The sequence below is a fragment of the Acomys minous genome (genome assembly GCF_964271855.1).
Source record: "Acomys minous genome assembly, chromosome: 3".
NCBI lineage: Eukaryota > Metazoa > Chordata > Mammalia > Rodentia > Muridae > Acomys > Acomys minous.
This window is the reverse complement of record NC_140485.1, coordinates 120930196-120955671: the sequence shown is the minus strand read 5'-3', so window position 1 is coordinate 120955671 and position 25476 is coordinate 120930196. Positions and strand designations below refer to the sequence as shown.

Here is a 25476-nt window from a genome sequence, read left to right as displayed (position 1 = left end):
AGGAGCAGCAGCACCTAAACCTGAATACCACCCTGCACCAGTAACACCCAGAGCCCTCAGGGGAACTGCTGATCCCAAACCTGAGATATAAACAGGACACAGTAAGACCGAAGCATCACAGATAAAGGGCTGTCATAGATCAGGCACTAACAAACATCAAACAGACCGAAGAATTATCTTGAAGAAGCCCATGGGCCAAGAGCAGAAAATTTTTCTTATGTAAATTAATGAAAATTAGCCAGGCATGGTTAATCCCAGCACTCAGGAGACAGAGGCAGGAGGATCGCTGTGAGGTTGAGGCCAGCCAGGTCTACAAAGCAAGTCCAGGACAGCCAAGGCTACACAAAGAGACCCTGTCTCAAAAAAAACAAACAACAACAAAAACAAACAAACAACAACAACAAAAAACAAAAACAAAAAAAGAAAGAAAGAAAGAAAGTTGTCAGGTGTGGTGATGCATGCTCGTAATCCCAGGAGGCATAAGCAAGAGGCTCACTCATGAGATCCAGGCTAGGTCAATCTACATAGTGACTTCCAGGTCACCAGGACCACTCATTGATACTTTGTCACAAACAAGAGAAGCAACCAAACAGAACAATGTGAAATTGTATCATATCAAAATATTTAAATTCATAATAAGAATACTTGAGTTCATAATGCTACAAGGAACTCAATTCTCACGTGTGGAGAAAAGGAGAAAACCAGATTGTTATTGTTTTGCCTTTCAGGTACCAAGAGCCCTTCCTGAGAAATGGACTCGGTAAGGACAATAGGTCTCTTTTTTGAAGAATTTCAGTTAGTAAGGAAAAAAGGTAAAAAAGGTAAAAAGGCAACATTTTGCAACCCTTAACAACTTAATGGACCTAAATGAAAAAGAGGCAGATAACAGCCGGAGCGGCATCTGAGCACCATCCTCCTGAGGCGAGCCCTGAGAACACTTATCAGATGGTCTTATCCAAAAAAAAATCTAACCTGAATCCAATTAGGGAGGCCCAAACTACTAATTTTCAGAAACTACAGGAGACAGAAGGATACAATCAGCAAGAGGCAAATTGTGGGAAACTCTACAAGTCAAAAAGAAACACTGAGGGAAATGTAAGAAATTTAGGAGTCCTACTTAATTTATTTTTTTTATGTCCTTTATTTTTATATGACCCGGTATGTTGCCTGCATGTACATCTGTGGTCCATCAGCCTTCGGTGCCTGCAGAAGCCAGAAGAGACTATGGAATTCCCTGGGACTGAAGTTACACACAATTACAAGCTACTGTGTAGATGCTAGTATTCAAGCTTGGGTCCTCTGGAAACGCAGCCAGCGCTCTTATCTGCTGAGCCATTTCTCCAGTCCCAGGAGACTTATCTAAATCCCCTGCAAAATATTAGGTTTATTGTGGTCCACATCAGAACAAATAGGTAGTGAGACCACACACACACACACACACACACACACACACACACACACACACACACACACACTAAACCAAACCAAAACAAAAACCTTTTTGAAAAGGGAATTTATTTATTTTAAAAAAAAATTTTTTTAAGATAGTGGCCCACCCTGTGGCCCTGGCTAACCTGCTACTTACTGTGTTGCCCAGGCTGACCTTGAACTCAGTGAACAAAGCATGGGCATTTCTGTTGTTCATATTCTAGCTCCCAGTTCCGCTAAGCCAGCCTGACTGTTCTTTGGCTCACTGGTTCTCCCAGCCAGTTGGTTCTGTTGTTTCCAGCCCTGGGCTGGAAGGTCCAGCTCGGCTCCAGAAATGGACCTGATGAGGGGCAATGAGAGAGTGAAGGAAAGACAAACACACAGACACACAGAGATGCTGGGATCGGGTAGACAGACGCCCTCCAGCCTGCTTCCTATGACATGCAGATGAGCGGAACAGTGAGGTTATTGCATGCAGCTAAACAAGGAACCGGGGTTATTACACACAGGGACGCAGCTAGACAAGTAGGTGGGTTTAGCTGATCTCAGTAGCAGCAATCTCTGTAGGCTAACAGTGTGTGTGTGTGTGGAACAGTACACACACTATCAACATTGGCACCACAGACCGGAGGAAGGCTCTGCCATCCCTCTGAACCCAGGTAAGGGACGGGGTGGCTTTGACAGTTTCCCGTGGGCCCGAGATAAAATGAGGTCCTCCAAATGGCCGGGCCCATGTCAACAACACACATCCTCCTGGAACTCCACTCGGTCAAGGATCCCTCCAGTCCCACAGTTTCTTTCTTGTTGATCTGCCCTTTTTCTAGATACTTCCTCCCTCACCCACCTTCAGCCCCGTGCTCCCCACTTCCCAGCCTACCCAGTCCTCAGCTTCGGCTTTTCAGCACATTTGCCCAGTGTCTGTCATTTCTCTGATGGTGACACTGTTCATAAAGTATTACTGAACAATGCTATGAGCAGAGTAGTTTTATTATACTTATTTATTTATTTTGAGTCAGCCTTGCTATATATCCTAGCTGGTTCAGCCTCCCAAGCGCTGTAATTATAGGTGTGTGTTACAATGCCTAGGTGGATATTTTCTTTCTTTCTTTCTTTCTTTCTCTTTCTTTCTTTCTTTCTTTCTAAAATGTTTTTGTTTTGTTTTTCAAGACAGGGATTCTCTGTGTAGCCTTTGTAGACCAGGCTGGCCTCAAACTCACAGAGATCTGACTGTCTCTGCCTCCCTGAGTTCTAGGATTACAGGTGTGAGCCACTGTGCCTGACTTACTTTTTTTTAACTAAAGGACGTATACAAGCTAATGAACTCCCATATAATGATCATTTTTTTGACAATGATAAATTCTTGGTCCATATTATTTCCTCAATTTCCTCAATGTTTATACTGTGGATTATTTTAAGTAAAACTCTGGACATCACTTCACACAGTAGTATTCTAGTATCTATATTTTTAAAAAAAAACCTAAAATTTAATCACAAATTCATTTGTCATCTGGGTACTTGAGATACATAGCCTTCAAAGCGGGGGAGGTTGCTAGCCTGTACCTATAAGCTAGTCCAAGTAAAATAAAACTCTAAAGACCTCACTTTCTTCCCTTGTAGACACACTGAAGATACATAAGAAGCCAAGGTTGCTGAAAGCAGAGAAAGCAGAGCCCGGAAAGTAAGAAACAAGGCTTTGGCTTTACCTGGCTTCAACTGCAACCAGATCTAACCCTGGAATTTTCAGTTATGTGAGAATAAAATCTCCTTAATTATTCTGATCAAGTTTAGGGCTAACGACATAATGAAGCTTATTCTAAAACCACTAAGTAGACCAGTGTAGGACGCAGAAAGGCACTTACAAAACCAGGGCAGCCCGTGTAGCCAGTGTCCCTGCCCAGGAAGGAGATCAACGGTCAGAAGGAGCCTTGGGGCCTTCAAGAGCCTTCTACTGCGTATTGTCCTTGGCTGTGGACCAGATCACCTGGAGAGCTTGGTGACAACAGTTTCCTCAACCCTGTTCCAGGCCACTTGCACCAAAGTCCCTATCAAGGCTCATGATCTGTGTTTTACAAACTCCAAGCCAGTCTGATGGGACACACTTGTTCAATGTTTCTGAGCTTTGCTTTTATTGGCAAGGAAGCAGCAGCAAGGCAGATTCCGCTGTTGTCAAGTACAGCACAGAGTATACACATGGTGCTCTTAGGACAGTACAGAGTATACACATGGTGCTCAGCCACATTTTGAAGAGTTGAGGTTACCAGGGAAGAGACTACTAAAGAGAAAGTCAATTTAGACACACACCCCCCCCTTATCAAGGCAGCTTCTAATGTAAGGACTCAGTGGTGTCATCACGGGGACAGGATTTCTACATTTCAATTTTGCCATCTTCAGGCTGTGGCCCTCAGTCTTGTCCCTTGAGATGGTTCCCCTAGGGACTAACTAATTTGAGCAATAATCTTCACACAACAGAGACCACAGCCTAGTAGCGTGGGAGAGGGCACACACCCATCCTTAAGTCTCCGCTAAAGTTTAAGGTTGAAAAACACACCCCAACAATGTCTCTGCAGATATTGCTAACATCTCTTGGGCAAAACTACTGTCTACAAGGCCTCTCCTCAAGCAAACATACTCCAGGATATAACTCCCATAATGAATTCAGTCCAATCCCTAGGCACCCTCCACCTTCAGACCCCTAGGTGTGAGGTAATCAGCAATACTCAGGATTCTTATATCTGAGTTGGGTGGGGGCAGGGAAAAGAGAAACACGGAATGGCTTGGGTGAACAGGTAACAAAATGTATAAACCCTAGGAAGAAATGGAGAAGGGACAAAGGCTGTTCCCTACCTTTCAATGCAGCCCCACCCTCTTATACACCTGTGACACCACTGTGGCTAGTTCTTACAATAAGATCGGTTTAGACAAACAAGGTACGGTACGTGCTAATAGCACGTGGGTTGTGTTTTTATGTGATACAGGGAACTTTGAATGCAACAGAGAGTCACGCCACAGAGGATGTGGGAACTGAGAACTGAAGTGCAAGGATTTGCTTAACAGGTCTGTTGCTCTTCCGCCCCTCCCCCAACCTGACAGCTTTGGGAGTGTGGTCTGTCCTTTGCTTTTAAACTGAAGCATTTTTTTTTTGTTGGAGAGGGGACTGGAGAGATGGCTCAGTGATTAAGAGCTCTGGATGCTTTTTCCAAAGGACCAGAGGTTCCATTCCTAGCACCGACGTGGTGGCTTACAACCGTCTGTAACTCTAGACCCAGAAGATTCAATACCCTTTTTTGGCCTCTGAAGGCACTACAAACTTGTGGTACACACACACACACACACACACACACACACACACACACATGCACGTGCTAAATAAATTTAAATGTTTTCTTTATTAGCATCATCAACCCCTATGAAACATCTTAACAACGAAAGAGAATATTTTCTATGATTGCCCCAAACAAACTAAACTGTAGAGAAGGTTGGAAATGCTCAGAACATGGGTCTTAGAGGAAGGAAGAGACAAAAGAACCCAAACTTCCAGCACGGTGTGTCTCAGCACTGCCTGCTCCTTTCTGACACAGTTCTCCACCCTGTCAGGCCTCCGAGCCTTCTCCGCCCTCCAGCTGAGCTCCCTTGTAAAGTCCTGTCTTAGCAAAGAACAGTGCTAAGTCACTTCAGCTCAAACCCCAACCCCTCGATACCTGATCACCCTGGAAACCTGATCAGGTTCCTGATCCCACACGGCCCTGAGGAGGCTGTCTGATCCTCTGGCCTGGCTCCAGCAGGAGCCTGCTGGGTTGGTTCAAACAGAGTCCCCTCGCCCCTGACTTTCCCGGTGATTTTCAGTCCACTCTGCTCCTCCCCTTGGCTAGACTCTGTATATTGCCACATTGTGTTCAGATCAAACTGCACCCTTCTCTGGTGGCAAACCCCACAGCAGCGGTCACTTTGTCAAGGTCCTAAACAGCCTGTTTCATCCTGCTTTGGTGGTGTTATACAATCACTGAGTAATTTTTTTTTCCTTAACAACTTCCCATTGCCCTATGGAAATACTCTCCTTTAGAATGAGTTTCGGAACTCATTCTGCAGAGTGATGCAGCTATGCTGGGCTCCAAATTAAGCTCGGAGGGCGCTGTCTCAGAAAAACTGCATACCCAGTTTTCTCAACACAACCTCACCAAGTGAGATTTTTCTCGCCTGACACCTTGCAGGGGTCGCGTGGAAGGAATAAGCGAGCATATTAGACGGGTACAGGTATCCTCTCTTAAGTACACAGAGACGCGTGCGTTTTCCTGGCCACCCCCATGTTCTGCTCTGGTGGAGAGAAATGACCACACCTGCTTTCTCTTTCATCACGCAGGGACCTTCCTTCTTTCTTCCATCCTTCCCTCCCCCCACCTCTTGAAAAAAACCCCGCAGTTGCTTGAATGTTGCCCCGCCCACCCAGGAAGGCTACAAGTTTAAACTTCTCCAGTTCTGGAATGAAAGGCCTTTGTAGGAAGGCAGTGCTGGCAGCTGGGCAGAAGCAATTTGAAACCGGTCCCACCAGTGCAGCAAGAAAAGCAATTCACAGCCCTTGGAGGTTTCTCCAAGTGTGATAGATACAAACAGCCCAGTTGCTTTGAAAGGTCAGTTTAGTCCAATGGAAGGGAGAGAGACAACAGCAGGGGCCTTGCTGCGGCCTGCTGACACGTGAGTGTTCTGTCCTGGGGAAAAGGCACAATGGAGAGACGCAAACTCCTCCAGGAAAGGGAACTCTAAGTTAAAAGGAGACACACTGGCCCGAAAGGATGGTTTGAGAAGCTCAGTTACTGAAAAATATCTTAGTTATTATAAAATTCCTTATATATTATAAAAATTACAAGGCCATTCTAAAAGGAAGACCACTGTGGAATAGTGGTCTTAAATACTTAAATATATCTCATAGACGTTAGCAATGAAGTTTCAGATATGCCTGATAACATATTCCTACTGATTTTGAAACTGCATGTTCATAAAGGCGGCTAGGTGAATTAAAACAAAGCTGTCTGGAAATTATAAAATAAACCATGTAAAACAAGAGAAAGACAGGGAGTGGAGCTGGGTGTGTGAGGAGGTGGGGAGGAGCTGGGGGAGCTGGGAGAGGAAAAATGAGCAATCAGAATATATTGCATGAAAAAGTTTTTCAACAAAAAAAAAAAATAGAGAGTTTGTAAAACAAAACCAAAAAACAAATGAGAAAAAGTACTGTTCTATAAATACAGTAGACTTTATACAAGAGTCAAGCAATCAAGTGATGTATATTTTTCTTATTTATTAAGTTTACATTATATAAGAAGGAAAAATTACAGGAATAAAGAGGATTCAAAAGAAACACTGAGTAAAACTGGATGGTACTGTTACTTTTACAGCATTCGTTTCACTCAAAATATATGTTTCACTTCATAGCTTTTCTTTCTCCTATACTGAGGACTGAGCCCAGGCTCTCTCGCACATGCTAGTCAATTACTCTACCACTAAGTCCTCTTATATGTATGCTGAGGAGAAATAAAGTGGCCAGGGAAATGGCCACAGGTAAAGGCACATGCTGCCAAGTCTTACTACCTGAACTCAATCACTGGGGCCCTCAACTCTCACCTGACGTCATCCAACCCCCACACTCACTCCTTAACATGTTCATGACCACCACCTCACTGCAGACACAAATAAATAAATCTGGTGAGTACACAGACCCTAGAAAGTGGGATAACACTGAATTTTAAAGAAAAACAAGCAAAAGCAGTAAAATAAACGTACCTTTTAGAAAAATCTGGGTACAGATATTCACAGTAGCATTAGCTCCAACAGTTCGCATGGGAAGCAATCAAATGTCTACCGGGTGATGTCAGGATAAACTATGACAAGTCCACACATCAGAATACGATTTGACAAGAAGAAAAATGCTAAAGTGTGCTACAAAGTGGATGAACTTTGACACTTTAATACATGAAAAAAAAAAGCTACCAAAAAATCAAATATTACCCATCTCTATTTATATGAAGAGTCCAGAGGAGGTAAATTTAGAAAGACAGGAAGAAGACTTGTGTTTGGACACATCTGAATGGACAGGAGATAGGAAGTGGCTGTCACTGAGTAGGAGGGTGCTCTGGGAATGATGCCAACCTTAGATTATATGACGACCACAAAAGTCCGTGAATGCTCCACACCTATTCACTTGAGTCCTTCAGTTGCCACGGTTATTGTATATTAACTACATCTCTATAAAAATGTTTTAAGGGAAGCTGATTGATTGTATTAACTTGTTCAAATATTAGTTGAGTTTCTAGATCTGGGTAAAATTGAACACAGCTCTAATTGAATTAGACTTGTAACTCACAGTGAACCAGTTCAGGGAAAAAGTTGAGGGCCAGGTTTAAAAGCACCCACATATGGAAGCCTGAAACGGGGAAGAGTGTGAACAGACAGAGTATGTTCAATAACAAAAACAATCTCTACAAGCTAAAGACGACCTCAGAAGGTCAAATCTAGAAACCAGAACTCACACACAACTTCCTGTGAAATTAGCAGCCAGAGCATGTTAACAGCTGCATGAGCTATGACTCACTCATTGATCTCTCCGTGGGAACACAGCTGCTGTCAAATGCAACAAAGAAATACTACAGAACAGGTTGGTTCCACATTCTTTTTTTTTTTTTTTTTAGGTTTCCCTTTTTTTTTAATTAATTTATTCATATTACATCTCAATTGTTATCCCATCCCTTCTATCCTCCCATTCCTCCCTCCCTCCCATTTCCCCCTTACTCCCCTCCCCTATGACTGTGGCTGAGGGGGACTTCCACATTCTTATTCCGCAGAAGGAATTCAGGTACTAAAGGGTGCAATTTCCAGTGACAAAATGTCAGGTCTATGTTAACCGGCCTCAAATATACCACAAGATCGCTAGTGACCTCCAGTGGTTACAAATGAAATTGCTTAGTTTATGGTTCCTAAGACTAGACTGTACTGTACAACGTGATGATAGATACAAATGAGGTTTAGTCTGTTGTTTATTTACATTTCTAGAAAGCTGAAAAGGAGGATAAACGGAGTCACAGCAAATGACAATAGTAAAAAATGCCTTCCTCCTGTTCTTCAGACACTGACTGCAAAGCTTTTACTGGGGATGGGGAGATGGCTCAGTGGTTAAGAGCACGTACAGCTCTTCCAGAAGCCTTGAGTTCAAGTCCCAGCACCCACGCTATACAGCAGCCTACAAGTGTCTATAACTCCATCTCCAATGCATCTGACATCCTCTTCAGGCACCCATGGACACCCCCTCCCTAGACACACATAAACATCCTTAAATAAAAGAATCTTCACAATTCACTCAACAGTGTCAGGGAGCTGTCTTCTTCCAGTGAGCCCCACAAGGAAGCCTCGTTGAACAATCTTCTCTGAACCCACAGATGCAGGAGTGAAAGGCCAGCGGAGAAGAGGAGGGAAACCTGATCTCAACGTGATGAGCAGGGGAAGGTGGGAGAAATTGTAGAAGGCCATTTTTGAAGTACAAGCCAGTTTGGCCACGACCACCTCTTGATGAGTTTTGATAGTTGCTGGTCTCTCTCTCCTTGAGCTCGTAGTGAAAGGAACTAACCCCAATGATGACAGACCCAGAGCTTCACAAACAAACAATAGGAAGTAAGCCACTTCCTAGAGTCCTGTCAAAGAGGACTGGGTAAGGAGTTCCACTCCACAGACAAAGGATGTCTCAAAAATGACGTTCTGTTATGACTATTAGCCAAAGTTACCAGTGACCCCAGACAGACTCAAGGTAACCTCTTTGGAGATGAGTCCTGCAAAAACCATTCTTACAGGACCTGCTAATGCCCAGCTAGGTTCCTCAGTCAGGTCCAAGCATATAGAGGGGTTTTGTAGAATATTCTGGTTAGCCACACACCTTGAGTACCTCCAGTTTCACTCACAAGACATGTAGTGGCCTATTTAATAGGCCAGTGATCTGTTGATCTCCTGAGTCTGATGTTTGTTCTGCTAACCAGAAAGCAGCTGAGAGTAGCTGAAGCACTGTGACTTCTCAATTAGAGAAAGCTAATACTCTCTAGAGTACTAATTCCTGATCAGAACATTGCTGTCCTGGCTGTGATTTCAACTAACAAATGTCATACATCTATGCCGAAGGGGAAGGGAGGAGCAAGACCAGGAATCCATTAGCAACAACACCTGGTGTGCTGTATGTTTTCCCATAACCCTAAAGTCCACTAGTATTGTCCTACCTTCCTTCCTTCCTTCCTTCTTTCCTTCCTTCCTTCCTTCCTGTATTGTCCCTTCTTATATTTTTTCAGATACATTCAATATTAAATAATGATTTATGAAATGTCTATCTATGTACCAGATATTCATCTGGCATATATTGTCTGTCTAATAGCTCCAAGGAGAATTTAATAGACCAAGAGAATAGACCAAGCCACAGACAGTGTTTGCAAAGATGAAACAGCCTCCCAATGGTATGAAGGTGCTAAGCCCCCAAGGCTCTGTTTTAGCCTGCAGGAGGAAAGAAGCACTAGGAGAATCTTTTCAGAAGCCTTAAAATACCAGCTGCCTCATTTTTTACAGGGAAAGGAGAAAATTCCTTAAGGGTTATATAAACACATCACCATATTTTGGTTTCCTTAAGAATCAATAATTGCACCATTATGCTATTTTTACCTTAATTGTGATTTAGAGCACTGTGAAAGAATTGTGAATAAGAATGCCTGTCGTTGCTTGTTGGTCCAGAGGTCAAACCAGTGACTTATGAGAGTAACCCTCTCTTGAAAGAGCTGGAAGAGAGGAAAATGAGATTTCACTGTCCACTTCTTAGTTGCTAAGCAGTCGGTCAACTAACAACCTCATAGCTAATAGTTACACCAGTTGTGACAGTTTACAAGTACTTTCACAAAGGTCTCTCCTTTCAGCTTATAGTTCTCTAATCCCATGATACAGGCAAGCCAGGACTTGTTGGGTGGGCCAGTGGGGGAAAAACAGAGGGTGTATAATTACAGAGGAGGCCTCTGTAAAACAAAGGGCAATGACAATTCACGTCTCCTGTTTTTTTTTTTACCTAGGTTAGTGTGGCCTAGGGCAAGAGTCCAAATACTTCATCTTATCTACAGGCCCCACTCACTGAATTGTGGATGCAGGAAACACTTAATAGAGATTTTGTTTTCTTTACTCCTCGCTTTGGAGCTTCATAATACCCACAAAACTAAAAATTTAGTCATTGTTGCACAATGCCATTGTTAGCCCTGTCTCCAGGGAAAGCCATACACCATGAACCAGCACCCCCGAAAGCTGGGCTTCGGCTCATCTTTGCCTACACAGATTCATTGTCTTTATTATAGACCAGGCTTTCGCCCCGAGCTCCAGCCACTCTCCTTCCACTCTAAGCAGCTGGACCTACATGAGCTCTGTTTCCACTAAAGCCTCGTGAGCTTGCCCTGCTGCTCAAATAATTCTTCCTGAATTGTTTTTCAAAAGAACAGACGCTCTCAGGCTACACAGAACCACACAATGGGCACATGGTGGGAGAGCGGATTAATGAAACACAGGCACACACACACACACACACACACACATACACACACAGACACACACACACACGCACACGCACACACACACACAGACACAGGCACACGCACGCACACACACACACACACACACACACACACACACACACACACACACACACACCCTCGCCACCTCCCCAAAGCCCATTCTCTACTTCCTTCCTCCACCACAGAAGCTCATGATGCCCTGGAGGCGCAGAGTGACAACAGTGGGTAAATGTGGTTCCTCCCCTAGGTAACAGACAAAGTCTACAGACAAAGTCTCGGATGAGAAGACACTCACTCTCTTTGGGACATAGCCAGGTTCATTAAAAAAAAAAAAAAAGACTCAAAAACTAAACTATTTTTCATTAAAACAAGACTCAACATGCCCCTGTAAAAACGACTTTGCCAAACTGAGCTCAGGTCCGCTGTAGAGTGTGCAACTCACCTGTTTATTTAAGGACTGGTTGTTAAAAGGTGTCCAGGCACTGAACCTCGTGTGCAAGCTCTCCATTTCCAGACATTCCTGGGGAAAGCTCCTAAGTGACATCTCCGCAAATGGCTTTCTTCTACTTCTAGGAATTATTGGTTCAAGTTAACAGGTGTAGGGTTAGGAACACTTAGAAACAACCACAATATTAATTAACTTCTCTATAGCAATTATAGATTACCATATACTTTATATATAGGTAAACCATATGTAGACTTAAAATTCAGGTATGCATATGCACAAATATTTGTATGGTGGACTATGAAAATATTCACCAAGTGTCCATGAACTCCAAGGAATTACATTTATTCTGTATTTATGTACTTGTACCCATAGCTGAATATAAAACAAGAGTTTTTATTTTGCTGAGAGCTAAAACGGTGTCAGCAAGTGCTGTTGCTGAATCAGAGTTGGTATGTATGTTAGCCATTGCTACGTTACCAAGGACTCCAAATTTTAATCATTTAAAACATCGACATCAAACTTTTAAAAAACATCTCAACAACTTCTGATGGTAAAGAATCCAGGCATATACAGGGGGAGGAGTCCCCCTCAGTCACAGTCATAAGGGAAGGGAGTAAGGGGAAAATGGGAGGGAGGGAGGAATGGGAGGATACAAGGGATGGAATAACCATTGAGATGTAATATGAATAAATTAATAAAATTTAAAAAAAAAAGAATCCAGGCATAGGGCCCAGTATATGGCTTTGTGGGTGAAAGTGCTTGTTGTACAAGCCCGGTGATCTGAGTTCCAGGCTCTAAGCCTATGTAAAAAGTCAGGTGTGGTACCCACAGCTGTAACCCCAGCACTCCTGTAGTTACTGGAGAAGCAGGGACATGAAAATGAGCTGAAAACTCAAGTGTCAGACAGCCTAGTGTATGCAGCACAGCAGCAGAAACAAGAAACCCCGCTTCAGCGAGGTGGGAGATGATAACAAATTCTGACCTCCAACCCCATGGAGGCAAATCTTTGCAAATGCAGGCAGTACTAATGAATCACTATAATAACATTCACTTTCTATTTATTTGTATAAAATACAATCTCTCTCTCTCTCTCTCTCTCTCTCTCTCTCTCTCTCTCTCTCTCTCTCCATAAAACATTTTTACTACCATTTTGTTTCACCCCACAACATAATATGGAAAATAGATCTTTTGGTCCCCAATAACTCCGTGTTGGGAACTTGTTGGTGACACATGACTTGAAACGCACTGATATTATCATGGCACCTTGCTCTTAAACTTCACTTCTAAAATCAACTAAAGATTTAAGGAATAAGTAACACTAAGTTTAAATAAGATCTTTGAGAGAAGGGAGAAAGGGGTAACAATTCCAAAATAAAACTTTTGTTTACCAAGTTCCAACAAGAACTTCCACATAAAAGGAAGACTAAAGGTTTACTATAGAGAGAGATACAGGAACCATCCAAAACTGCCTAATTAGATTATTTCTTCTTCTTCTTCTTCTTCTTCTTCTTCTTCTTCTTCTTCTTCTTCTTCTTCTTCTTATTCTTATTCTTATTCTTATTCTTATTCCTCCCAGGGTCCTACATAATAGGCTGGCCTCTGTCTTACTATTTAGCTGTGGATGACGTCTGAACATTTAATCTTCCTGCCAATGGCTTGCCTGCGTGTTGAGATTACACGGCTGTGTCACTACTCAGGGTTTATGTGGTGCTAAGGGCTGAGCTGAGAGTTGGTGCAGGCATGCAGACAAGTATTCAACTGGCTGAGCTATATCCCTAGCTCCAGATTTACCCTTGGAAATGTAAATTTGACATTATGTCAGACGTACTACATTATGACATGTACTACAATATGTCAAATATAATTTGACATTGTAAAATCAATGTACTTATTATAAACTAAATAAAGAAGAAAAGTTATGTAATAATTTCAGTAGACACAAAAAGTGCATTTTATAAGCTTCAACACTTATCCATCACACACACACACACACACACACACACACACACACACACACACACTTAGTAAAGTAGCAAAAGGGGAATTTCCTAAATCAAATACACTCCTATTGAAAAATGTATAGCAAGCATTGAACTGTATGTCAAAGTCAACCTTTTTCACTGATTACAATTAGCATCTTTGACATTTTTCTGAGTACTCTTTGCAGTGTAATAACCCAATAGCAAAAAAAAAAAAAGTGAAATAATGTTAAGAGAAGAAATAAAATTGTCATTATTGACATGTATGCTAAAGAGTAAACAGGTAACTTGACAGGTTTAAAGAATAAGTCTAGTGGGCTGGAGAGATGGCTCAATGGTTATGGTCACTAGCTGCTCCAGAGGTCCTGAGTTCAATTCCCAGCAACCACATAGTGGCTCACAACCATCTGTTATAGGATCTGATTACCTCTTCTGGTGTGCATGAACAAAGCACTCATATACATAAAATAAATATTTTTAAAAAATAAGTCTAGCAATGCTGCTTCATACAAGGTCAACATGCAAAAATCAATTTTATTTCCATATGCTCACAAACATTTAAAACATTTGACTCGGGAGGCAGAGGCAGAGGCAGGTGGATTGCTGTGAGTTAAGGCTAGCCTGGTCTACAAAGTGAATCCAGGACAGCCAAGGCTACACAGAGAAACCCTGTCTCAAAAAACCAAAAAAAAAAAAAAATAATAATAATAATAATGATGATGATGATTTATGATCATTTTATGTGCATTGATGTTTTGGCTGTATATATGTGTGTGAGAGGGTGCCAGATGTCCTGGAGCTGGAGTTACAAACGGTTGTGAGCTGCTGGGAATTGACCCCCAAGTCCTCTGCAAGAGCAGCTAGTACTCTTAGGCACTAGCCATCTCTCCAGTTCCTCATAAACATCTTTAAGACAATGATGTACCATTTATAAATAACATTTAAAATCCAATTCAAATATGAGGGGCAAGCATTTCACATAGAATACTAGGATCTGTGCCAAGAGAAAAGTTGAGATTAAAAAAAAAAGAAGAGGAACATGTATTGGTAAAGATGTCAGCTCTCTCAAATTTCTCTATTACTCAATGTAACCTCAATCAAAATCCAAATGGTGTTGAAAAGCTGGTTAGTTAGATAATGTGTCAAGAATAGCAAAAGACAACTTGGGAAAGAAGAGTCAAGACTGAACTGCACATGTGCAGGATTTGTTTATTCTAAAGTCAGAGTAAATTAGCATGTTAGCTTTTGGACCAAGAACAGACAAAGCAATGGAATTCAACATGTCCAGAAACAGAGCCATGTGTGCATGGCCATGTGACTTATGACAAAGGTGGCACTTAGCATGCAGAGAAAGGATGACTCCAGCCAGCAGCATATGGAGTAGGACAGCTTCCCTAGTCACCCAGCTGACCACCTGAAGCAGGACAATACATTGCTATTAGTTGAGCCACTTTGTTTTTAGGTGGTTTGTTATTCAGAATTAACAAAAGCCAATATACCGGGACATATACGTAAATCACACATAATCTAGAACGGCCTTGCCACTGGGTCCAGGGTAATGAGGCAATGAGGAGCAGGTGAAACACTAAGACAGAATTAGAAGGTGAACTGTGTTAGTGGGCTATGGAAAACCGAGTGACACTGTTGCCGGTGTTGCTGTGACTGTTACAACATGTAACAGTGAACATATAAACACAACTAGGGACGTTCCAAGCAGAATATAGAAACTGCAGATTGATTAACTTCTTTAGTTACATATAATAAAGTCCAGGGAGACAGCCAGCACCAACATGAAAGATCTGTTTGGTCTGGGGGCGGGCTATCTAGTACAGTCTCCAGCAGGCAACAGTCTCAAGTAATAGCCTTTGGACAAAGATCAAACTGGGGTGTGGCCATGAGACTCCTTGGTAAGATCTTTGAAAGATGTAGGGTGATACTGGATAGACCCTCCCATTTAGCAAGTGAAAGAATTTCTTTTTAACAATGTCTTGTTATTTATGTGTATGTGTGGACATGTATGCATATCTATGTACCGTGTGTGCAAGTAACCACAGAGACCTAACAGGGCTACAAGTAGAGCTACACAGAGGAAGCTAGAAAACTCTTAACACTGTGGAAAAGAAAGGATTCTTGTTTCCTGCCGCTGACATTTGGGGTGGTTTGTTACCCAACACACACACACACACACACACACACACACACACACAGAGAGAGAGAGAGAGAGAGAGAGAGAGAGAGAGAGAGAGCGCTGTAGGTGGGCTTCCGGGAACTCAGATACTGCTGGTGGAAATGTACTTTAAACAGCTGTTTGGCATTACTTACTGAAGCTGAACGAATACGTATCATTGCCCTAACAGAAAAAGTACATATATGAATTAAAACATCAAAAAGACTTACTTACCGAGGCACTGAATTGCCTTGAGTGGGCATCACCCAAGCATCTATCAACAGTTGGATGGAAAAACATATCATATATCCATGTAGCAGAATACTGTGTATCATGAGATGAAGGATACACACATGTGTATCATGAGATGAAGGATACACACATGTGTATCATGGGATGTGGATCACACATGTGTATCATGGGATGTGGATCACACATGTGTATCATGGGATGTGGATACACACATGTGTATCATGGGATGTGGATCACACATGTGTATCATGGGATGAAGGATACACACATGTGTATCATGGGATGTGGATCACACATATACCCTAGTGACTGAAGAAGCTAGGAACAGAAAAATACAGTTTGGCCAGGCTGCTGTGAAGAATCAAGACAGTTGCTTTTGGAGAAAGAAAGAGCGTAACAGCTGGGAGGGGCCTTACAGGTGATTCTAGGGCCTGATACTGATCTACAAATAGGAGTACAGGTGAGTTCATTTTGTAAGATTTTGAGCCCTGTTGTTACTTTTTTTTTTTTTTTAATTCTCTATTTTGAACAAGAAGTTTGTAAAGTGATATAGTTACATCAAAAACTCATGAAAAAATATGAGTACAAATGTTATGGGAAAACATAACACTTTATTGAAAAAATTCTAAAACCCTAAATAAATGGAGAGATGTGCCTCATTTGAGATTACAGGACTCAGCACACTGAACCGCTTAATTCTCTCCAATCTATAACCTTATCATACTCTGCGTGCACCATTATGAACAACAGATGAGTCCAGAAGTGATGGCACGCCATTCCCAGCCTACAGGGCCCATGACCTTAGCACACTGACTCCATGATGGAAGAGCCATTCAGTCTGTAAAACGCAACATGTAGGCAGCACCACCTGCCAAAAATGAACAACAAAGACCTAATCCATCAATGTCCATAGTGATGGGAGCGTCTCTAAATGTACTAACCTTGCTTTTAGTTTCCCAAGTTCTGCTTCTGACTGTTTGTTTGTTTTAGAGACAGGGTTTCTCTGTGTAGAACTCACTCTGTAGAGCAGGCTGCCCTTGAACTCACAGAGATCCACGTGCCTCTGCTGGGATTAAACGTGTGCACCACTATCTTGTTAACTGAAGCATGTCAACCCAGGACATGTTTTTTGTGCTTCAAAGCTCACCCTGCGAAAAGCTTGGTGCTCCATTGGGATCACGAACACCCAGTGTGGTCACTGGCTGGCTAATAAAGACTTTTTAGTGCCTTAAACCCACATCTGAGCAGTCTTCTCTGGTAAATACCCCACACTACCAGCACTAGGGGAGCTGAGACAGGAGAATCTCTGAGAAGCCAGACAAACTAGCAACACAGCAAAGACCCTGTGTTTAAAAAGAAAAAAAATTTTTGATGATGCCAGAAAAAAAAAATTTGAACTTTTGAGATATTTTTCATTTGAAGGTATCCTTAATGTTATTAAATGCACATGTGCTAATTTTTATAATCATTTTTATAATTATAATTTCAATACTAATTATACACATTGCAAACATAAATATCTGTTCTCTCCATTTCAGTGCCCATCCATCATGGTTTTGGATATAGAGAGAGTAGATTCCTCTGAAGTTGCAAGTCAATAGGTGTTTCTTTACAGTAAACTTTAGCAAAATTCATACAAAATCATAATTGATGATGAGCTTCTTGTTAACTCACAAGGGAACACCTTCAAAATTGCATTTTGTTCAAGTTTGTGTACTAAAATATAGAAAAACTGAACTATACAAATATTGTGAAGTTAAAAAATCCCTTAATTTTTTATTCCTGGTATTGCTACCACAATTCACAGGGCAATATACCTGAAATAATGGAAAGAAAAAGACAAAGCTACGACGGATAAAAACAAACAAACAAACCCCTCAGAAATGCCCATCCAATTACACTGCATTGCATTAATCAATAGCTGCACTTTTTGCAAACTGTAGCTATGACAGTCCTGAGAAGAGTTTCCTGTTTAAGCTGCAGTGACGCTTCTAACTGTGGATCACTCATCCTTCTGTGGCAGGTTTTTACAGTTCATCTGATGCATTTGGGCTGACTGTCTCAGTAACCGATAGCTTTCCTGACAACTCCTCGCTCTCTCCTGCTAAGAACTGTAACCCTTTTCTGCTATTTTTAAAACCTTCGGCTACCACAGCCACCACCCCCACCACTATATCCGTAACCACCACCACAGATAGGAGCCATTTCAGAGCTGTGAAGTGGTTCATCTGCAAAGGTGCTGTAGTCGCACTTAACAACATGAGATTTGCCTTGGGAACTCATTGCTAGGACACACCCCTCTCTCTCTCTCTCTCTCTCTCTCTCTCTCTCTCTCTCTCTCTCTCTCTATCTCACACACACACACACACACACACATACACACACTAAATAAGTGCAAAAAAAAAAAAAAAGAAAGAAAAGAAAAAGAAACCCACTTCAGCAGCTCTAGTTGCCTCATTATGTCCATTACTGGAAAAAAAATAAAATACAATGGCCACATGTCAGTGATATTCTAGCTGACATGCAAGCAATTTAGATGTGTCTGGCAGCCCTTGGGTGCTGTAAATTCCAAGTGAGTGAGCAGCTGAAGAAACAGCTGGGGTCAGTTTAGTCCCAGAGTCAAGCATTTGCATATGTCCCGCCTCCTTGCTATACAACCCAATGGGAAAGGCACATTTCAAAGTGATCGAATTTCAAAGACGTGGACACTCTTAGCAACGAGTTTTGGAGATGTACAGGAGGGCAGCATGACTCGGTGAACACCACATTTATGAAAATGTGCAGCCACGCAAGGCAGTAGTATGTCTTGACAAGCAACATAATGCTGTGTCATTTAGATTACAAACCTCATGGTAATGTGGGAAATGAAATATCTCCTTTTGAATCATTAAACCAAAACAAAGCCTTAGTGTTATATCTGATGTTATGTAAAATCACTCCAGGAGTCAACCTAAGAGACTTGTACTTAGCGAGTTTCCCAAAATTGTTATCCTCTGTGCCAAGGGATTACTGAGTTACATAAGCTAAACACAACAGAATAGTCTCTGCTGGTGGGCTTAAATACATGGCCACAGTGTGGTAGTCTCTCTTTTCTTCTCTTCTCTCTCTCTCTCTCTCTCTCTCTCTCTCTCTCTCTCTCTCTCTCTCTCTCTCTGTGTGTGTGTGTATGCACATGCTATACAAGTTTACACAAAATTATTTTCATTCTCTGTTTTTTTTTGTTTTTGTTTTTGTTTTGTTTTTTTTTTGGTTTTTCGAGACAGGGTTTCTCTGTGTAGCCTTGACTGTCCTGGACTCACTTTGTAGACCAGGCTGGCCTCGAACTCACAGCGATCCGTCTGCCTCTGCCTCCCAAGTGCTGGGATTAAAGGCGTGCGCCACCACGCCCGGCGTCTATTTTCATTCTCTGAAATGTCAGTTTGGGGCTGGGAACGTAGCTCCGTTGGTAGACTGCTTGCCTGCTGCACATGAAACGTCAATGAAATACCTCAGTACAATATAATAGGGAAATAAATAATTAATTGACCATAAGTAATGTTCCTTTCATTGTACAATGCTGTGGAAGCTTTGACGTGCTGGTGTTCACAGTGACCTATTAGAGGAAGAAATGACATAGAGCATTTCCCCCTATTCACGGAGGCACAGTGCTCACCAACGTGTGTGTTATCTCCTGTGATTATCATGGTGTTTACTTAATTCTAGCAAATACTTCCCCAATCAGTGGCTTACTGTACCAAACACTGATTACCTCACAGTGTCTGTGAGTTAGGCGTCTAGGTACACTTTAACCAGGCCTCCAGCTCAGGGCCTCTCAGTGCAAGTGTCAGCTGGAGACGGGTCATCCAAGGCCGGACTGAGGAACAAGTCCCTTCCAAGCTCATGCCTGTGACACTGAGCCAACTCTGTGCCCCTTGTCTAATGACTGGAGGGCACTCTAGCAAGTTAATCAAAATGGAGGAGCTCATAGAAACCTGGTCAGTTGGTCAGTCAAAGACTCACAACCTAGCCGGAGAGTCGTGCTTGGCATCTTCTGTAGTCTGGATCTTGAAGGTCCTCCCTAAAGGCCCAAAGCACCCATAGTGGGCAGAGCACCCAGAGTGGTACTTAAAGAAGGTGGGGCTTTTCTGAGAACAGACTAGGGGCAAGTCTTTAGGTCATTGATGTCAAACCATTCAAGATGAGTTTGGAGGCTCAGTTCCCTTATTTTCTTTATTATTTTTTCCATTCTAAACACATACTCCCATCATGGTATGCTTTCAAGAAAGGCCCGAAACAACAGGGACTGAAACCTTCAAAACTGTGGGTCTAAATAACCTTGCCTCTTAAAGTTATCTAGAATATGTTACAGTAGCAGAAAGCCGATTGATGAGCATAGCATAGGCAGACAGGGTCAGGAAGCAGATCAAATAGCGAGAGTCCTGTTGGGAGCCACTGGAGGACTGGTAGAGAGAGATTGTCCATGTTGGTGACTAGAATGAAGCATTGTATTCAGCAAGTGTGTCAGTGCAAAGGAAAAGTTGTTGTGTTTGTCTTGTTTCGTGGTATCTTCTTGGAACTACCGAGCCCGGAGTACAGCCAGTCTATAGAGAGAGCTGCCTCGCTGACGGAATAAACCAGACGCATCGGTTAACTCTTTCCCTGAGTGATTTGCTTTGTAGCTGGAGAAATGGAGGGCAGGTGGTCCCACTCCACTCCTACAGAGGGTGCACTCAGAATATCATAACAAAACATGCTTGCTGGGGCCAGAGAGACGGCTCAGCTTTTCTGTTTGCAACTCTTGAGGAGTTTGATTCCCACCCCCACCCCTGAGGTGCCTTACAACCACTTCTAGCTCCAACTCTCTTCTGGGCTCTGTGAGCCTCCTAGTGCTTGTACACACAGATACATAGACGCCATTTTGTTTTGTTTTGTTTTGTTTTGTTTTTGCTGTTTTGAGAAAGTCTCTTTACATAATGCTGGAACTCACTATGTAGACCAGGCTGGCCTCAAACTCACAGAGATCTGCCTGTCTCTGTCTCCCACAGGCTGAGGTTAAAGGAGTGTGCCACCACACCCAGCCCATACAATAATTTTAAAAATATTATTAGTTGGGGGCTGGAGAGATGGCTCAGAGGTTAAGAGCACTGCATGTTCTTCCAAAGGTCCTGAGTTCAATTCCCAGCAACCACATGGTGGCTCACAACCATCTATAATGAGATCTGATGCCTGCTTCTGGTGTGCAGGTGTACATGCAAGCAAAAAACTCCATACTTAATAAATAAATAAATCTTTAAAAAATATTATTAGTTGGCGGAGAGGTGACTGCACTCGGCACTTATTCGGTACTTTTACAGTTCACACATGCAAAATGGGAAGCGTTTCATTTAGTGTCTGAAATGTAATACCTTCAAAACCACCTTCTGAAGAGGCTGTCTACACACTACAGGGAAGAACTACAACACACAAAAATGTGAGGGCAACCAGTAAAGTGACAGAAAAGAAAGGCAATCCCAGTCAAGTTCACTTACCCACATTTGGTTCATAACTTAATGTGAATACAAGCTAGTATGCATGTTTATATTAAATATGCAAGAAAATAACAGGTAATGAAGCCATGTGTTGTCCTGACAAAATCTTTGCATTACAGCACCATTGCTTAAAAAAAAATCAACCCTGGGGCCGGGGATGTAGTTCAGTAGGTAAAGTGGTGCTTGGACAGCACATATGAAACCCTGGGTTCATCCCTTGCACCACCACGTAAACTGGTGCGATGACACACACGTGTAACCCCAGTTCTGGGAGGTATAGACAAGGGGGTCAAGAGTTAGTCATCCCCAGTTACACAGTAAATTGGAGGGCAGCCTGAGATATTTAGATCCCTGCCTCTCTCTTGCTCTGTGTGTGAGAGAGGTGGTGGGGGATGGTGCTTGTGCTGGATTTTTAGAAGTTAGATACGTTACTGATCTAGAACTACAAAATCAAACCAAGAGGTAACTGCACTATTTAAATTCATTCATGAAAAATAACCCATTACTGTTGCCTTACTTTTTTTTTTTTTCACCTCCTTCACTGCTATTTTTCTCCTGCTGAAATTAGTGGTTTTTAGAACATCATTTCTAAGGCTGCTGAGCAACACACATGTCGTTTCTGGGGTCACATTGCCACAGGCAGGCTGTGCACACCTCTGCTTGAGCTGAGTGAACTTGAATACAGAAGGTCCCAGGAAACTGGTCTAATACTTCAAGCGATGTTTATTAATAATCACAACACCAGTACTTGTCAAAAGATAAACATTTAACAATGTGGCAGAATTATTCGCCTTGGTCATGAAATCATAGCATATGGAATCTTAGAACCACAACTTTGCCACCAAAGCGTCTTAGTCTCTTCTTTATTTAGCCTTACAGCTCTTTCTCCCATCTTTGGACTCTAGAGGAGCAAACAGAGTGAGATCAGACAGCCGGAGCAGGAGAGCTAGTTAAGAGCCAACCTGGGGTCCTGTGAAATATCAGTGTTTTCCAAAGTGCTGGAGCACTTCTTTCCACCCCAGGGGTGTCTAGTAGAGAATACTTTAGTTGCCACTGCCCACTCAAACCTGACCCTGCCAGGGACCTCCAAGGCCATGAGGGTGCTGCTCAAGGTTTTTCCAGAGGCCCCAAGGAAAAGACATCTCCAAGAAGGAAGGCAAGGGTTTTACCTCCAGGAAGTGGCCAAGGGGCTGAGCACAGTGGCGGCAGTCTCTTCTTGGCACTGTGCAGAGAAAGAGAGGGGAGTTTTGCAAATCACAGCCTGGGGAAGGAGGTGGGGCACAGAGAGGCCCATCTCCATAGGGAAGACAACACAGGCCAGCCACCACGCCCCACAGGTCCGGTGTCTCCGCTCAGTGCTGCCCTCCAGTGGCCATACTCTGCCATTGCTGCTGGAGGACTTAGAGGACCTGGCTGTCACCTTTTCCTGGACTCAAGTTCTGGGTGGATTTCTTTTGCAGGCAGTAGGAGGGAGTTGCTGCGGGATCGTGAGGTAACGGCCACAAAGCTGCTGTCTAAAAGCTTAGGCACTGAAGCAAAGTTTGCTTAGCTTCACAGAAATCAGCAGCAATTTTTAAGTCCTGAGGTGGGAAAGGTGGCCTTTCTTACACTTTCTCATGTTCATCTTTAGCAAACTCTCAGAAAATTTAAAAGTTTTTTTTTTAACAGTATTAGTTACACAGGAGGTAAAGACACATGAACATTAACATGTTTCCAATTACCTTGATCAAAACGCCTTAATGTTTATTGTGAAGCCTCCCTCTTCCCATTTCTTTTGCACTTAACATGGAAAGACTTCGCTATACTTAAGTATGGGAAAGTTTAAAATCCTATGGATAGTGAGGCTAAACAAAACGCAAGTACGAAGTCTGAAAGGAGACACACAACTAGCTTAAAAGTTTGCTCTCATGGTAGGTTTTTAGACGTCTGTAATTCAATTTTTAAAATTCAATGATTTTGCAACATCTATGTTAAAAGATGGCCAGGTATCAAGGAAATGAAAGTTAAAATTGAGATTCTCTTACCTTAGTTAGAATAGCCATTACCTGGACTAAAAATGCTGAGAATATAGGGAAATGGGAATGTTTGTTCACTGTTGATGGGAAAGTATATTGATGCAACACTGTGGAAATCCGTGTGGAGGTGTCTCCAAAAGCTAAAATTAGAACTATCAAATGACTGAGTTGTATCTCACTTCTGGACATATACCCAAAGAATTCTCTCTACCACAGGGATACCTACTACCCAACTGACAGCAGCTAGAAAATGAAATTAGCCTGGACACACACAATGGCAGTTTATATAGGTGTTAGGAAAAGAAAATCCTGACATTCTGGCAAACGGATGGAATTGAAGAACATGACATTGATGCAACCCAGGCTCAGAAAGACAAATACGTCTCTCGTGTGTGCACCCTACCTTCATGGGTCTGTGTGTTTTATATCAGGTCAGGGAGCTAGAAATGGCATATAGGGGCTGGGAAACCTTAAGAGGTGAACACAGAACAAACGTGATACAGAAGTGGGGGGTGGGGGGAGCTGGGGGGCAGGGGGTGGTAGTGGTTGTGTGTCAGAGAATGTTTTAAGCAGGAATGAAAGTTGTGGTGTGGGAGTGAGTCAAACTCAAGCCAAGAATGTACAAAAAGACCTCATGCTTTGTAAGCTAATTTTAAAATACTCTTTAAAGGGAGTTTGAACAGTAGTATCTCTAATGAGTAGACAATGTTCTCCCAGAAGACAGGGTTTTTAAATGAAAATATGAGTTATGGATGAGATACTTCCAAATGAAGACTGGTCAGAAAAGACTGAGAGGCACCCCAAATAACACAAGTTACTGTCACTGCTTTTAGTTTCTATTGATGAATACATAGATAAATCAGATTAAAATTAACCTAGAAACTTCATTCCTGCCAGCTAGTTTTTATAATGCTAAAAAGTATTATACAGCTCACTGAGGAGGAAAAGCTAGCAGACTTCCCCAGTGCTAAGTCCTACACAGTATGAAACTACCCTGCCAAGCAAGCTGTGTCTAGTGGCGCAATAACGGCACGGCCATTATGGGTAACCAACTGCTTTTGCACTGAATCTGAGGCCTGCTGCAAACTATAAACCTGTCAAAAGCTCATGTCTGGAGAGGTCAGAGTAGGGAAGTATCTCCTCTTCCCAAGTTACTTTCTAGACACTTACATTTATATGCATAATTAATGCTGCTCTGAATCCTGGTCAGATTAAAGTGTTGAGAGTAAGTGACTGTTGAGTACTCGGCCCTAAGTCAGCCATTTATATGAACTCTCCCAAGGCTCAAATGGGGGGGAAAAGGCAGAAAGAATGTAAAAGCCAAAGGATGGCAGGAATGGTGTGAAATGCCGCCTTCCACACATGGCATGGCCACTGCTCTAATAAGCTCTGCATTCTGTGGCTACCTGTGGAAGATCAAGCCGGTCAATAGTCCCCCATGATGTGAGAGAAGCTCACGAGACATCACCCCTAGCTGTGGAGCTATTCACAATTGATGGGTGCTGAGGGTGGGGCTACTTGTAGGCTGCTGTGCACGGCCCCGCATACAGGCACATATAGGCAGCACTCAGTGGACCCAGTGAGTTATAAAAATAAATTTAAAATAGGACATGAAGGTGGAAGGGGTTAAGTACTAGGGGCCCGGGAGGAGTGTAAGACACATTTTGTGTGTGTGTGTGTGTGTGTGTGTGTGTGTGTGTGTGTGTATGAAATTGTCAAGAATTAAAAAAAAAAAACTTTTGTCTGGTGTAGTTCAGTGATAGTATTTGGGTGTGCTCCTCATCACTGAAACAAAAAAAGAAATGGGGAAAAGTAGTGAGTCTGGATCCGCTGACTCTCCTGGCATCAGCTTCATGCTAGACATCTTTCATGCGCTTGTTACGCCTTATGCAAGTACTATCAGCTGGTAATTCCTCATGTGCTACATGGAAAACGAAAGTGAACTTAACCTGAGTAAATGTACATTAGAAAGGTAACAGGGAGAATGGGGATCCAAAACAAGGTCTAACTTTAAAGCCATGTACGTTCATTAAACGGTATTCAAATGTGCAGAAGGCTGAGAATTCACAGAGATGGTGCAAAATCCTGATAATTTATACACACAGTTTCCTCTG

General features: G+C 42.5%; 1 protein-coding gene across 1 annotated transcript in view; it reads right to left on the bottom strand.

The window, feature by feature from the left end:
* ECT2L (epithelial cell transforming 2 like) overlaps positions 1-25459 on the bottom strand; it is a 99841-nt gene extending 74382 nt beyond the window's left edge. The window contains exons 1-3 of the mRNA XM_084777589.1: positions 22517-25459; positions 11437-11563; positions 10108-10220 (exon numbers count right to left, since the gene is read on the bottom strand). Of these exons, the coding sequence (XP_084633715.1) occupies positions 10108-10220; positions 11437-11563; positions 22517-22647 (371 nt within the window). The 5' untranslated portion in view covers positions 22648-25459. The remainder of the gene's footprint in view (positions 1-10107; positions 10221-11436; positions 11564-22516) is intronic.
* Between the last annotated feature and the right edge of the window lie 17 nt (positions 25460-25476).